General features: G+C 43.3%; 1 protein-coding gene across 1 annotated transcript in view; it reads left to right on the forward strand.

The window, feature by feature from the left end:
• The window catches only part of CNST (consortin, connexin sorting protein), an 89,275-nt gene that overhangs the window by 52,066 nt on the left and 22,190 nt on the right, over positions 1 to 15,019 (forward strand). The window contains exons 4-8 of the mRNA XM_054712979.1: positions 7,246 to 7,276; positions 9,757 to 9,843; positions 10,301 to 10,415; positions 11,552 to 11,573; positions 11,704 to 11,800. Coding sequence (XP_054568954.1) covers positions 7,246 to 7,276; positions 9,757 to 9,843; positions 10,301 to 10,415; positions 11,552 to 11,573; positions 11,704 to 11,800 — 352 coding nt within the window. The remainder of the gene's footprint in view (positions 1 to 7,245; positions 7,277 to 9,756; positions 9,844 to 10,300; positions 10,416 to 11,551; positions 11,574 to 11,703; positions 11,801 to 15,019) is intronic.

The raw sequence follows: 15,019 nt of genomic DNA on the forward strand, positions 1-15,019 counted from the left end.
TATGTTTTATTTTCCCTTAAAATGAAAATAACGGGTATAGGGGAATGGAAAAAGCTAAGCCTTTTTCTTCATTTACTTCTGTTGCATTTTAACTTTTGCAATGAGTAGTAAGTAATTTTTAATTTTTTAAAAGTAAAATATAAAATAGCTTTTGTCCCAAGGCAGAAAAATGTCTCCTGTATAATAAAGAGCAAATATGCTGATGGTTGTGACGCCCTCACGCCGTAACGACCAATCAGCAAGAGGCTGCATGTGCAGCAGGCACGGGTGGGCAGGGCTGCTTGCGCAGCGAGGTTCACATGGGTGGGTGGGAACTTGACACTGTATCCCCACCCGGCGCCGGCCAGGGACGTGACACTGTGTCCCCCGCCAGTGGGGCTTGACGGAGGTGGGGCCGGCTGGGTCTGGGTCTCGCCCAATGGGGGTGGGGCCACCCTGGTCTGGGTCTTTTCCCTTTCAATGTGCATGAATTTCATGCACCGGGCCACTAGTATTCTTATAAATTTATATTGCCTCCTTTGTGGACTTGAATGCCTTGGAGAAAATGGGTGCTGCTTTTTGACCTCTAAAACCTTCTAACTTGTCTGGCCGGTATGGCTCAGCAGTTGGGTGTCAACCCAGGAATCAAGGTCACGGGTTTGATTCCCCATCAGGGCACAAAGTCGGATTGTGGGCACAGTCTCCAAGCGGGGAGGCATATGGGAGGCAGATGATCAGTGATGTTCCTCTCTCATTGATGTTCTATCACTCTTCCTTCCTCTCTGAAAATCCATAAAATCATGTTTGAAACCTTCTAGCTTGCCCTAGTTGAGAAGCGCCAACACCAAGGCAGCTTTCTCGTCCTTCGGCCTTCATGTATTTGTACAGTAGAGACTTTGCAAAGGGTAGTCACACTTCCTGTCACTTCATCCTCCAAACAACCATAGCGGTAAGCATGAGCATCATCTGTTTACAAATGGGAAAGCAGACTCCTTAACAAAGCAAGTTTCTTATCATTCTGGGGCTGGGATGGGCTTATCCCATTCATTGTATCTCTTTTTGTAACAACTTGGGTGAAACTTGAATCTGGGCTATTTATTAAGTTACATTGTTTAATCACATCTAATTTGTTGAGATTGAAAATATAATTGTAGGTTAGGGAGGAGAGTGTCCTAGTTCTTAGGAAACACACAAGCAAGTATTTAGAAGTGATGTATTTAGGAATGGCTTTGAATAATGCCAGCAACTTACTCAATATTTTTCCATTGGAAAAAACATACGTATGAGAGAAAGCAAATTTGGCAAAATGTCAACTATCGACGAATCTAGGTGAAAGGTCCATGGCTGTTGATTTTCCTATTCTTTCAACTCTTCTGTAGAGTTTCAATAAAAAAAGAGGGGAAAGGACGTTTGGAGTAGGTGGAAATAACAAATGTAGTCAGATCCTTTCAAGGAGTTTATGTCACTGGGGTGCTGTTACATTAAAGGAGAGAAAAATGCGCTTCTCAATTGGCAGGTGATCCTACAGCTGAAGCAGACCTAGTGGACAATCTCATTTTCGGCAGGAAGATGGTAATGATCATGGTCACACCTGAAGATTATTTCATTTTTAATATCTCAAAGGAAAATTCTGCCCTCGCTCCCCAGGAACATGCCAGTGTGCTGAGCCCTGTAGGTTCCGCTCCTTCAGAATCTCAGCCTCCTCTCCTGGCAAAGAGCCGGGCGCGTACGGTGCGCTTTAGAAGGATGGGCTTTGGCCCCACCTCTGACAGGCTAAGTGGCTTTAGCTTCTTCTGGGAAGTTGTAGAGCAAGTGAGATAATGCAGTAAAAGCACTTAACATAGTGCTTGGAACACAGTAAAAGTCCAACATTAAGCATCGCTCTGTTCTCGCTGTCACACACTCAGTGATTGCTGTTAGGGATGAAGGCTGGGGTCAGCAAAGCCAGGCCGAAGGTGCAGCAGCTGAGCCATCGGGGCAGCAGAAGCAGCTGACGGCCCGCAGCCCCGGAAGACAGAAAATCCTCCTCCCTCCCAAGGAGACACAGATCAGGGCGAGACGAGGTGACGTCATTCATCTCAGTCTTTCCCAGCGCCTCGCCCAGAGCCTTTCGCCTGGACTCACCAGTGGTTGACATTTTACCAAATTTTTGCCCTCTCCCCCCACATATTTTCCATGGAAGCACTTTTCCCCACATCCAAACCCGGTCGGCAAGTCCCGCAGATCTACTTCAAAAATGTCCACAGTCTGAGCTCCTTCATTGCCTCCTTCATTGCTACCATCTTAGCACAAGACCCTGTCGAGTCTCACCTGGATTCTTGCGGTACACGCCTCACTGTGGAGACCTCTCTGCTTCCACTCTTACTTCCGTTTAGTTTTTCCCCCTCTGTACAGCAGTCACTGTGATCCAGGTGAAATGTAAGTCAGACCATGTCACCCCTCTGCTCTAAGCCCTCCAGTCCTCGCTTCTCATTTAGAGGAGAAGCCAGAATTCTTTTTTTTTTTTTTTTAATATATTTTATTGATTTTTCACAGAGAGGAAGAGAGAGAGATAGAGAGTTAGAAACATCCATGAGAGAGAAACATCGATCAGCTGCCTCCTGCACAACCCCTACTGGGGATGTGCCCGCAACAAAGGTACATGCCCTTGACCAGAATCGAACCCGGGACCCTTCAGTCCGCAGGCCGACGCTCTATCCACTGAGCCAAACCGGTTTCGGCCAGAATTCTCACCATGGCCCACAAGGCCCTACAGGATCAGGCTAGTTCCTCTTCGACCTTCATTCCCAAAACTCTCCTCATTCACTTCTTCCCAGGAGAGAGGTGGAGGGAATCTCCAGTGGACAGAGATTCTAAGATGACAGCTATCTACCAAGAAGGAGAGGGTAATTAGTCAGTCCTGTGTGGAGCAGATCAGCAGAATCGGAAGAGTTTTATGCCATTTTCCTGTTTCAGAGTGCTTGAGGTGTCTGAATATACTGAGAGAAGATTTAGGCTCTTAGTAGAGTATTTGGAGTTATTCACGTGAGAAATACATGGAAAACTATGCCCAGAAAAAAGGAAAGGTAAAGAAAAAAGTAGCTCCAGAAGCCATAACCGGTTTGGCTGAGTGGATAGAGCGTCGGCCTGCAGACTGAAAGGTCCCAGGTTCGATTCCGGTCAAGGGCATGTACATGGGTTGCGGGCACATCCCCAGTAGGGGGTGTGCAGGAGGCAGCTGATCGATGTTTCTCTCTCATCGATGTTTCTGACTCTCTATCCCTCTCCCTTTCTCTTGGTAAAAAATTAATAAAATATATATTTTTTAAGAAGTAGCTCCAGGAAAAAATAAGTGTTTAGGAAAGGAAAAATAATAATAGTTTGGCCCATAATAAGGTAAGCATTAAATATTTGTCTATCCATTGCTACAATATAACAATATAGATTGCTGAATATGTATGAGAAAAAAAGTATATGTGTTTGTGGGATTGAGGTAGAGGAGAATCGAGAGTCAATATTCACCTTCCACTAAAACTGAAAAATCATGAGACAGCAAATTAAGCATAATGTTTAGAGACATAAAAGTTAAAAAAAAAAAAACAACAACAGGTAAAAGAAATCTAAGTGCTTGCTCCTGAAGGAAGAAAGGAGTATAGAGCAAGAAGGGGAATTGGGGGGCTTTCTTAACACCTTCGAAAGCTATTGGCTCCTTGTACCATGTACATTCGTAATTTTGATAAAAACAAGAACTAAAGGATGACATTTGTAATTGAAGCATAAGGTGAGAAGAGCATCTAGGTCAGTGATGGGCAAGCTTTTGAGCTTGGTGTGTCAAACTTCGCCAAAAAACTGAGCATAACTCGGGTAGTGTGTCACTTTGAGGAAAAAACTAACTCCAAGACTCGAGTCGCAAATGTTTCATCCTCAGGAGCAGCAAATGTTTCATCCTCGGCATGTGGCCGCGTGTCATCAGAAATGGCTACGCGTGTCAGTGCTGACACGCGTGTCATAGGTTCGCCATCACTGATCTCGGTTAAGGCAGTGACCGTGGAAAGAGAGAGGGATGACTTGGACATCTTCAAAGGAAGAATCACTAGGGCTTGGTGCAGATGGCAAAAAGGGCGTGAGAGAGAAGTCAGAGGCAACGCTCGGAGGTACAGTTTGGAGGAATGGCACGTACCATTAGTAGAAATTGGGGATTAAAAGGGAGAGTTAACTTGGGGTTGATTATTATTTTTAAAGTGATATTATGTGGCATATTCCTAAAGGCCATTAGAAACATGACTGCGGTTACTTTAGATATTACTTTTAACTGTGGGAACTCTTAAAGACGCCATTTAAACATTCTTGTTCTTGGGTCTGAGTAATGTTCCATACACCGACGCAGTTAACAGGACTGCAGGTTAGCCTGACGGTGTGGCTGAGGCCTAAGCCTGGAAGTGGGAGGAAGGACACCCAGGGCTGTGGTCTCTGCCCACTGAGCTTCCACGGAGAAGCATCGGACTCGGCCCGGAAGTGCCTCCCCTGGGACCCCGCAGCCCCTCGGTGAGGCTGTGCCCGAAAGACACACCTGCCCGGGTCCCTCCTTGTTCCTGGCAGGTAGCAGCCTGGAACCAGGACACCTTAAAACGTTGACCCTCCCCAAGTGACGTCCAGCTTCCCTCCTCACATGACTCGACGCTGCATCTTGCACTCCAGGTTCAGACTCACCTTCACACGCCACTTGAAGCACTGGCTGGGATGTGCTAGGCGTGCTGACTGCGCATTCCCATCCTGCAGCAGCTCTGCTCACAGAGGTGTCGATGTTATTGTCACATTTGAGACATGAAAGGACACGTCCCAGGTCACAGCTGGCAATGACAGAGCCGGACGACAGCGCAGTCACGTTACTCACCTCTGAGTCCCACGCTCTCCCGATGTAGACACACGGGGCCGCCAGGAAAGATCACACCTTCTCTTGCCCGCCGGGCGGGGCAGGGTGGGCTTTCACGGCGGAAGCACCCTGCGTGTTCGTTTTTCAAGCCGTCCTTTCACCCGGAAACACCTCTTGCTTGAGAGGCATTGGTCTTCATGATTCTGTCATCATGGTTACTCTTGTGGTATCGCAACTACCAGAAACCTGAGAGCTAACTGAAGTTTGTGTTTCTCTGGTGCCAGGAAATGTGGGTCAGATGGGTATGGGCTCCATCAATCTTTCTTTTTTAAAACAATATATTTTATTGTCCTGACCAGTGTGGCTCAGTGGATAGAGCGTCGGCCTGCGGATTGAAGGGTCCCAGGTTCAATTCCAGTCAAGGGCATGTACCTTTGTTGCGGGCACATCCCCAGTAGGGGGTGTGCAGGAGGCGGCTGATCTATGTTTCTATCCCTCTCCCTTCCCTTCCTCTCTGTAAAAAATCAATAAAATATATTTTTTTAAAAATTTTATATATATATATATATATATATATAATATATATTTTTTTTTTTTTTTTTTTTACAGAGAGGAAGGGAAAGGGATAGAGAGTTGGAAACATTGATGAGAGAGAACTATCAATCAGCTGCCTCCTGCACACCTCCTACTGGGGATGTGCCTGCAACCAAGGTACATGCCCTTGACCGGAATCGAACCTGGGACCCTTGAGTCCGCAGGCCGACGCTCTCTCCACTGAGCCACACCGGTCAGGGCCCATCAGTACTTCTTAAACAGGAGCGTTTATACATAACTGCGCCTGTGATGCACAAGCACACAAAGGCCAGGACGTCGCTTTGAAGAGCGGACAGCAGTCCTTCCTGATGGGCAGCCATGTCTCCGGTCACGGGTGGCGGGGAAACCTGTGCCATGCCATAGACCTTTCGCCGGGAGTTTGTGGGTGAGATGTGATCACTGGTCTCCACTGGGTGTAACGCAGGGATGTGCGGGACCTGCTAACACGCCAGCTCAGGGGAACTGTATGCAGTGGCATCCGTCATGTTGGCAGCTTGAAGTCGGCCATGATGGCAGGATTGACATCACAAAAATCAGCAAACACTGCCCATCAGGGCTCTCCCAACACTCTGCAGCCGATTAGTCAACGTGTGGTTGCAGTCTCTGGAATCCTCATTTTGTAGGGGAAAATGGTTGAATATTGACAATTTGATTTGGTTCATACTAGCACTGTGATAGCATACTATTAGCACAATGAGCTGATCGAAGACATGCAGGATCTAGAAAATCCATCATTCCTTTGTAAAGTCCTAAGAGTAGAAAATAAGTATAGAATCAAACTTCAGGTTGAACTGAATAGTCACAGAAAGGGGACTCTCTCTTGCTCCTGGGAAAGTGTTATGTGTATAGAATACATTTTCAGTTAGGTAAATATTTTCCTTTAAAAGCACGGTGTTTCCACTGTGGGATCTGGAGAAACCACTCCTTCTCACTGTTGGTTTATAGGTCTGACAAACAGGCTACTGCTGTTTACATTGGCAGCTCCCTGGAGCATGGAGGTGCGAGCTGCAAGGGGACATGGTTTTAGAAGCGTAAAGTGCTTATAGGAAGCATCCCACATACATAGACCACAGTTTAGGCAGGTATTTCTCACAAAATACTGTTTTATGGTTTGGTTTATAAATAAAGGTCTAAATAAACGATCGAAGTTTTTAGAATCAAAGTATGTTTAAACTTAAAGGCGCCTTAGGATTAATATGGTAACGGATAGGCCTCCCCGGGGACCAGGCCCTGACGCTCTGGACACTCCATCCAGTGCCCTTTCCACCGTGCGGCACTGTGTGTGGCGTCCAGGCATCATTGCTCAACTCTGAGCACGTGGCCCGCCTTCTCTGTAATCAGAACAGCCAACAGTGAGTGTCCCCTGAGGTGGTTTGTGCAATAGAAATGAGAGGAATGGGGTTGTGAAGCCTCATGTGATGTGACATGTGTCAGCTTTTTAATTGACACTAAACAAAGTCATTCTTTTACTCACGTCATATCTTTTTAAGCCTCTGTAGTATTTTCCTCATTCTTTAGAGTTCTTCCTTCTAAACTCTAATGAGTCAGTGAGGTTTGCTTTGACTGGAAACAGGATAGGAAGAACTGCGTTTGTATAAAAGACCAAAGAATGTCCTGTTTGCTTTGCTTGATATAAATGACTTCAGCGATGTGTCCTGTGCCTACAGTCAGATTTCTTCTGAACTGGTCAATGTACCGAAGTCGTTTTCTTAGTTTGATATTATTAAAGGCTTTCACAGTTTCAAGGTCTTGATTTCTTCCAAATTCGTCATTTCATCCGAATATTAATAATTTACTGTCTTGTTTTTTATTTTTAACAGATAGCGGAGTCCTATTTCCAGGAGGAGGACTGTATCCTTTTCTTAATTACAGGAAGAAATTCATCAAACTCTTAGAAAACTGTACATTTTAAAAACTTGAGATTTGCATACAAGAGAATGTATAGCTATGTTAGTTTTAATAAGTTTTAATAGTTGCATGCACCCAGGTAATCACCTCAGAAAGCAAGATGTAGGAACTCTCTGTCACTCCAGAACTCACTCTAGGACTAACTCAATAAATGAGCCCTAATTTTTTTAAAGTATATTTTTTATTGATTTCAGAGAGGAAGGGAGAGGGAGAGAGAGATAGAAACATCAATGATGAGAGAGAATCCTTGATAAGCTGCCTCCTACATTCGCCATACTGGGGACTGAGCCTGCAACCTGGGCATGTGCCCTGATTGGGAATTGAACCATGACCTCCTAGTTCGTAGGCCAATGCTCAATCACACCAGCCAGGCAGCTCTAATTTTACCAGAATGTAAATATTTGTGTGTTTGGGGAGCTGGGGGAGGAGGGGAAGGAGAGGAAGCACGTTGCTGAAAAATATAATTTAAAAATCTATTGGATTTTCTTCCTTTGAATTAAGCAGAGTTACAAGTCAACTAATCTATATATATAAAAGCCCAACAACCGGAATGGCAGAACGACCAGAACAACTGATGGCTATGACACGCACTGCGGCAGCCAACCAGCCTGATCCAGCCCCCGGTGGTCCCCCAACACCCCAATCGGGGGCAGGGCCAGCCGGACCCCACCCATGCACGAATCCATGCACCAGGCCTCTAGTATTGATATAATGGAGCCTGCAAGCACATAGTAGATCTCACAACTGTCACACTTATATCTGCAAAGGAAAGATTTCATTTTTCACTCATAATAAATGTTGTCAAGTGAGATTGTATGTTAAATTTCATATGGGGAAGATTCTTCCCTCAGTCTTCCAATTTCCCTTTTTAAATACTACTCTCCTTTTTTGAGGGATGGCCCAATCTGTACTCTCTGGAAAGGCTGTATCAGAAACATCTGTTTTCCCCATTTGTGCGATTTTTTTCCTCCTAGCCTCGCTGACTTCCCCCACACCTCTGAGCAGACTGAGGGATAGGCAGTTGCCCCCTGAACTCTATCAAGCAAGCTGGTAACACTTTCAGACAGTGACAGTGTATCACAAACTCTGTAGAAAATCCAACTGTGGTGGAAATGAAGCTAGAACACAACACTTTTTTTTTTCTTCTTTAACTAAAGAGATGTATGGCCGAAACCGGTTTGGCTCAGTGGATAGAGCGTCGGCCTGCGGACTGAAAGGTCCCAGGTTCGATTCTGGTCAAGGGCATGTACCTTGGTTGCGGGCACATCCCCGGTGGGGGGTGTGCAGGAGGCAGCTGATCGATGTTTCTCTCTCATCGATGTTTCTAACTCTCTATCCTTCTCCCTTCCTCTCTGTAAAAAATCAATAAAATATTAAAAAAAAAAAAAAAGAGATGTATGGTGTAGTGCAGGGCGGACCAGCATCAACATCTCTGGGAGTTTCTTAGAAATGCAAGTTCATGGGCCTTAGAATCAGAACTTCTGGCGATCAGACCCATGAATCTGTATTTCAGCAGAGTCTTCAGATTATGTTCAGTTAAGTAAAAAACACCCATGGACTGTAATTCATGGGCACAGGAAAACTGAGTGACTTATCCCAGCTTCTCCCTGGCCTGGTTTATGACCCCTGGCATATTTTTAAGGCTACAAATAAGAAGCAAACCTCTGCGTGATCTTGAGAAGGACAAAAAGCTAGACAGTGAGTGTCCCGTCCTTCCTCCTGGCTCAGCATCTAGGACATGGCCCAAAGGAAGGCAGACCGATGGGCAGCCTCCCACGACCTCACATGATGCCAAATATGCGATGCAGATGGAGATGGCAGACGTTTATAAGGAAATCTGCAGAGTTTCACATGATTCTGAAAATTACTGTGGCAGGCTGGTTAGATTTTTACAGAAGAGTCACGTGTTTGGCTCTGTCCTCGCTTAGGCATGTCACCCTTAGGTTTTGCGAGAGGAAAGCTTTCATTGAGAAGTAAGTGAAGGATCAAGGTGAGTGAAATCAGAAACAGGTTGACAGGAGAGGGGGTAGCAGGTGCTTGACAGAAAGTAATTGAAGGAGAGGAAAGAGGGAAACGCAGATTCCAGGATTCCGTGGGAGTCCCGTTTCCAATTAAATTACACTTAATTGACTGCTAGAGAGGATTGCAAACGCAATCCTGAGCATTGAAATTTTCTTTTTGTTTCTACTGTTTGCTGATAGAATGGATCCCAAGTAGCTATTGCATAATATGCTTCATTAAAATGTACCTACTTCAAAACCAAGGAACCTTACTTAAGATATGTTTAAACTAAAAAATATTTAGAGTCCTCTTATTTTTTTGGTAAGCTTCAAGTTTCGTACGTTATATAGGACATTATTCTTCAACTATGTGGCTAAATGTAAATAGCCTGGATTTCTATTTTCCTCAAGTTTTCTATTCAGATGAGAAAGCAATGAAATTCATTCAGCTTGAACGACTGTATCATGAGCAATTGCTTGCAAATCTTTCTGCTATTCAAGAACAATGGGGTGAGTACAGACTAACAGAATGTGGAATTGTCAGCAATTTAACAAGTTGCTATCTAGAAAGTTAACACATTTGACTGGGTTTTTTGTAAATCGGGAAAGAAATGTTTCTACACTCACGTTACTGTTGCAAAGAAAGTCGCATTTTCACCACAAGCAATGCCATTGTGAGAAAATCTCTCTTTGTATTTTGTTTTTCATATCAATGCCACGTAGAGAACTCCTGCCACTACTTGCATTTCTTCTGATCCCTTTGTATCCCGTACTGGCTAATTTCGTCTCTGAGATAATATTTACTTACATTGAAAAGTAATCACTTAGCTGTTTCCAACTATATTGACTTATGGGTTATTTGAGAAGATAATTTTGCATGCTAATCTTTGTAAGTGTGCCAGTTAACTATTTTCCCTCCTAAATATGATTTGTAATAGTCAGTGACTAACAAATATTTTAAATTTAGAAACAAAATGGAAAACTGTACAGCCACGTGCAGTCACGTCTCCAAGGAATTCAGAGAAGGGATTTAATGGTGAAGATTTTGAACGGCTTACCAAATTTTGCGCAACACATCAAGAGTAAGTATTTCAGTGTTTGGTTAGAATGAGCTTGGATTAGAATATTGAAGAACCATTGTAGCATTGAATATTTGAAATACAAGATCCATTTCTTTATTTGTTTTGTTAATGTTTTCAACTGGAGAAATTAAACTGGATAAAATAAAATGATTAGGTTTCTTTCTCAGCTTTTATCTGTTTCTTATACCAAGCTCAGTGAAAGGTCAACTTTACAGAGGTTCAAAGTACTTTTTAATTAGAAATTTTTATTTTTTTATTGTTGAAAGTATTACATGTGTCCCCTTTTTTTTAAATTAGAAATTTTTAAATATAACGTCTACTTTTTATCTCTGATTGGTTAAGAGATTAGGCAATTCAGATGGAACAATTGTTTATTTGGACTATTGGCCAATATTTGTAAATTATAGTAAAAAACGTATTTTTAAAGAGTAGTCTAATAATGGGAACAAATACAGTACTTAACCAAAATAATGCAGAAGGGAAATTACATTTACCAGATAATTTTAATTGCTTGATTTTTATCGAAGAATTGGATCTTTAAAGCTAAATTACAGTAATAATAAAGCACTTAAATATGTTTTTAATTCGTATTTCAAGACAGAATTCGGAAGCTGAGGGGCATGGTCATTACTAGATTCAGAAGTGATAACTTATTCAGCTCTCGTGGTGACAGTTTTCTTAGGTTGGTCATTGTGAACCTTTGAAACCAAATATTTTGGGATTTTGCACTGTAACCTAATTTCTTAGCCTGTTAACTATGTTACCTTTCAACTTCACAGAGTTTTAAAATCATGGAATTTTTAAAGGCAAATAAGAGATTTGCTTCAAAATATTCAGTGCACTCTCCCTGCCCTTCGCATGGAACTAGATGTTTTGTTTTTTTCTGCATCTCAGCATTTGTCGTTTATTTGGGAGGTGTCGGGAGTAATTAGCCTCGGAGGAGATGAACACACTATCGCTGCCTCTGCGCTGAGAGCCAGCGCTGCTGTCCGCAGTGGGAATGTTCGGTGCTAATGTCAGAGCCCGGAGGAGCTGTAACTTTTCTACAGCGTTTCAGTGACATTTGTTTGGAAGCATATTGCCGCTGTGATTTTTTTTTTTTTTAACTCTTTCTTTTCTCTCTTTTTTCCCTACAGTCCTCTTTCGTCCACATACAAGGTAAGGGATTGTTTCTTTGGAAGTATTTCCAGGGAAAAGGTTGTGTCATACGTCTATAGCATGACTCTCGTAGAAAATGAACCTCCTCGAGTGTTTGCCCCTTTCCATGTTGTCCTGTGTTTCGCTGTAGACGGCAGCTGCGGAGACGGCCCTGGGGAGGGAGCGCGTGGCCGAGGCGGCGGTGTCTGCGGGTCCCCAGGGAAGCGGAGCGGCAGCCCCGGCGCCGGGTATGTGTTGAAGGGAGAGGACCCACACGTGCCCCCCTGACTCTGTTTTACAGGTGCTGCGTCCGAATTGCTGTCACATCTGAGATGCTGTGCTGACTTTTTTTGCACATACTTTTCCTAGACAAATAGCAAAGTGAGATTTTTTTTTTATATTATGAAAGTCTATTTTTTAGATATCTAGTAGAAGAAATTACAAAATCTAAATTCTTATAAAAACATAGTTATTTCCATGTTTTCAGCACATGGCTGTCTGTATCTAACACAGTAGGACAAGATTGTACAAAAATGCTCTGAAACAGAGTTGGTTTGGGTGTATTCAGACATTCTTTTCTGTTTAAAAACCAACAATTGTTACATGGACTTAACCAGCAATTTTTTCTGTATATCTAACTATTTAAAAGTTATTGATAATTTATCCATAGCATCAATTCCCCTCCCTTTTATGTTGACTAACATGGTGTACTTTAATTTGCATATATATTTCAAAAGCATCTGTGATATATTTTGCGTCCCTTTGTGTCCTGTGGCAAAAGTTAAAGATTTTTAGAAACTGTTTTTTTTACATTAGTAATGTATGTTCATTATAAAAATGTTAGAAAATAAAGATGAATACATTTTAGGGTTTATTTTTCCTGATGCATGATTTTTAGTACTAATTTATATTCCTGGGATTTACGTTCCTGAGCCCTGATATTAAACAGCAGCAGCAGGTGTTTGGACTGAGCTGCCTGAGAGATAAAATGTTGATGCTGCTGCCTGCCATTCAATTCTCCTTTTTTTTTTTTATAAAGTCCTTTTTCGTCCCCTAATTTATCTCCCTTATTTTTATGAGGCAAATTAAAGATAGTGCCTTCGGTCAAGCCTGCTACATTCTGTTCTTCCCGTCATTTTAATATTGGAAACCAGAGTAAAATGAGCCTCAGTCTCAAAGAGGGAGCGCGGCCACCTGGTTGGGCGTGGCTGTCTCCGCGGTGCACGCTGGGAGAGTGCGCTCAGGCTGAGCAACTGAATCTGGCACCTGGGACCGGCTGCTTGGCCCGCACCAGCTGGGCACTCACAGCTGGGCCTCCGCTGTGAGATTGTTCCCGCTGGGAAAGCTCAGGCACCACGGGGAAGGCACTTGCTTGATGCTTTGACCCACTCCCAGGACCCGGGTCCTCTGGTTTCTGAGTCAAGGGCAGCGCGCTCTGCCACGCCAGTGCCTGGATTACCAGGGACTCTCACTAGTGAGCATCCTGTGGGGAGGGTGTGCGCCAAATCCACGGCAAGAAATCTGGCCAAGTCTGCTAAAACAATGTCTTTTAAAGAGAAATGTCAAATCTCCCACAATTAGTCTCGTTTGGTTATTCTGTGAATAAATACACAGAAATGTAAGAATATGAGAGAAAGAAATATGAAAATGCTCCTTTAAATGATTTGAATATAATGCATTATTCTTGTTTTACTCCATAGTCCTCGTTTCTAACAATGAAAGACATGTCGTACAATCTAGACTTCCCTTTTCCCTTTTCTTTCTCTCTACAGTCCTTCTTCTGTGATTGGTAACTTGCTGTTTTTGTGTGTGGTGGTTAGATACGTTTCTCTCCCCTTTTACGTTGACTAACGTAGGGTTAAGCGTTTAGAACAGAACCAGGGCCACAGTAAGAAGTCGGCGTGTTCTCACTGCTCTCATACTTCTCTTCCTCCCCCACATGCCGTCACTACCCCCGATACCAGTGTTCTCTGCATATCACTCATTGCCGCTTTTCTAATTAATCTCCCATTATTAAAGTCTTCAAGTAATTTGCATAGTATTTTATGTTTTCAAAACACTTTTATGTATATTATTTCATCTGTTCCTCTTAACAACCAATATAAGGCCTGCTGAATCATTTGAAGAGATTCAAGGAAGTAAAGTGACTTACCCAGGAACGGAACTAACTAGAACTGAAAGCCGAAACAGTTTTCTGGCCCTGTGGTCTATCATTTTTATTAATTTGTATTTTTATTGATTTTTAGTAATATTTTATATGTAGAAATAATGTTACTTACATTATAAGAAATGATAACAAAGTGCAGGCCAATGAACCTAATACCCAAATAAGGACTAAATTATTGTCAACCCTGAGGGTTGGGTGAAATCCTGAATTTTAGATTTATCATTCCCTTCCCAAACACAACTTGATTGACATACAATTTCTATGCAGTAAATGTACCTGTTTTAAGTGTGTAATTTGATGAGTTTTGACAAATGTATGTACCCATGAGACCACTACCCCAGGGAAGATAAGAACATACATGTTTCCCCTCTATAGCCAGTCCCTCCCACCTCCCGTGCCAGGCAGCCAGTACTTTCCTGTCATAGATGAGTTTTCCCTGTTTTGGAATGTAATATAAATAGGATTGCTCAGCATATGTTTTGGATAGTCACCCATATTATTGTATGTATCATTAGTTCATTCCTTTTCAGTGCTGAGCAGCATTTTTTTCCTTTTTTGCTGTACCACAGTTCGTTTATCCATTCACTTGTTGCTAGACATTCGGATTCTTTCTAGTTTGGGGATATCTATACTAATAAAAGGGTAATATGCTAATTAGACTCGGAGACCTTCCAGGAGACCTTCCAGACGTTCTTCGGGACAAAGCCATGGTGGTGGGGCTGAGGTAGAGGTGGTTAGGGGCCAAGAGGGGAGGACAGTTGTGCTCAGGCCAGGATGGGATGGCAGTTGTGGGTGATGAGACCGGCGGGAGGGTGGGGGGCAGTTGGGGGTGAGAAGGCCAGCAGGCAGAGTGGTTAGGGGCAATCAGGCAGACAGGCAGGTGAGCAGTTAGGAGCCAGCACTCCCAGATTGCGAGAGGGATGTCTAACTGCCGGTTTAGGCCCGATCCAATCAGGCCTAAACTGGCAGTCAGACATCCCTTGAGGGGTCCCAGATTGGAGAGGTTGCAGGCCGGGCTGAGGGACAACCCCCCCACCGCCCCCCCCCCCGTGCAGGAATTTCGTGCACCAGGTCACTAGTTATGAATAAAACTGCTAGGATGTCACTTTGTGGATGGATGCTTTTATTTCTCTAGGTAAATAATTGAGGCTGAAATTTCTGGGTTGTAGGGAAGGTACCTGTTTAACTTTATAAGAAATTGCCAAGCAGTATTTCAGTGTGTTTTACGCCATTTTGTACCCCACAAGCATTATATGAGAATTTCAGCTGCTTCACATCCTTGCTGACATTTAATGTTGTC

This window comes from Eptesicus fuscus, chromosome 24 (assembly GCF_027574615.1).
Source record: "Eptesicus fuscus isolate TK198812 chromosome 24, DD_ASM_mEF_20220401, whole genome shotgun sequence".
Lineage (NCBI taxonomy): Eukaryota > Metazoa > Chordata > Mammalia > Chiroptera > Vespertilionidae > Eptesicus > Eptesicus fuscus.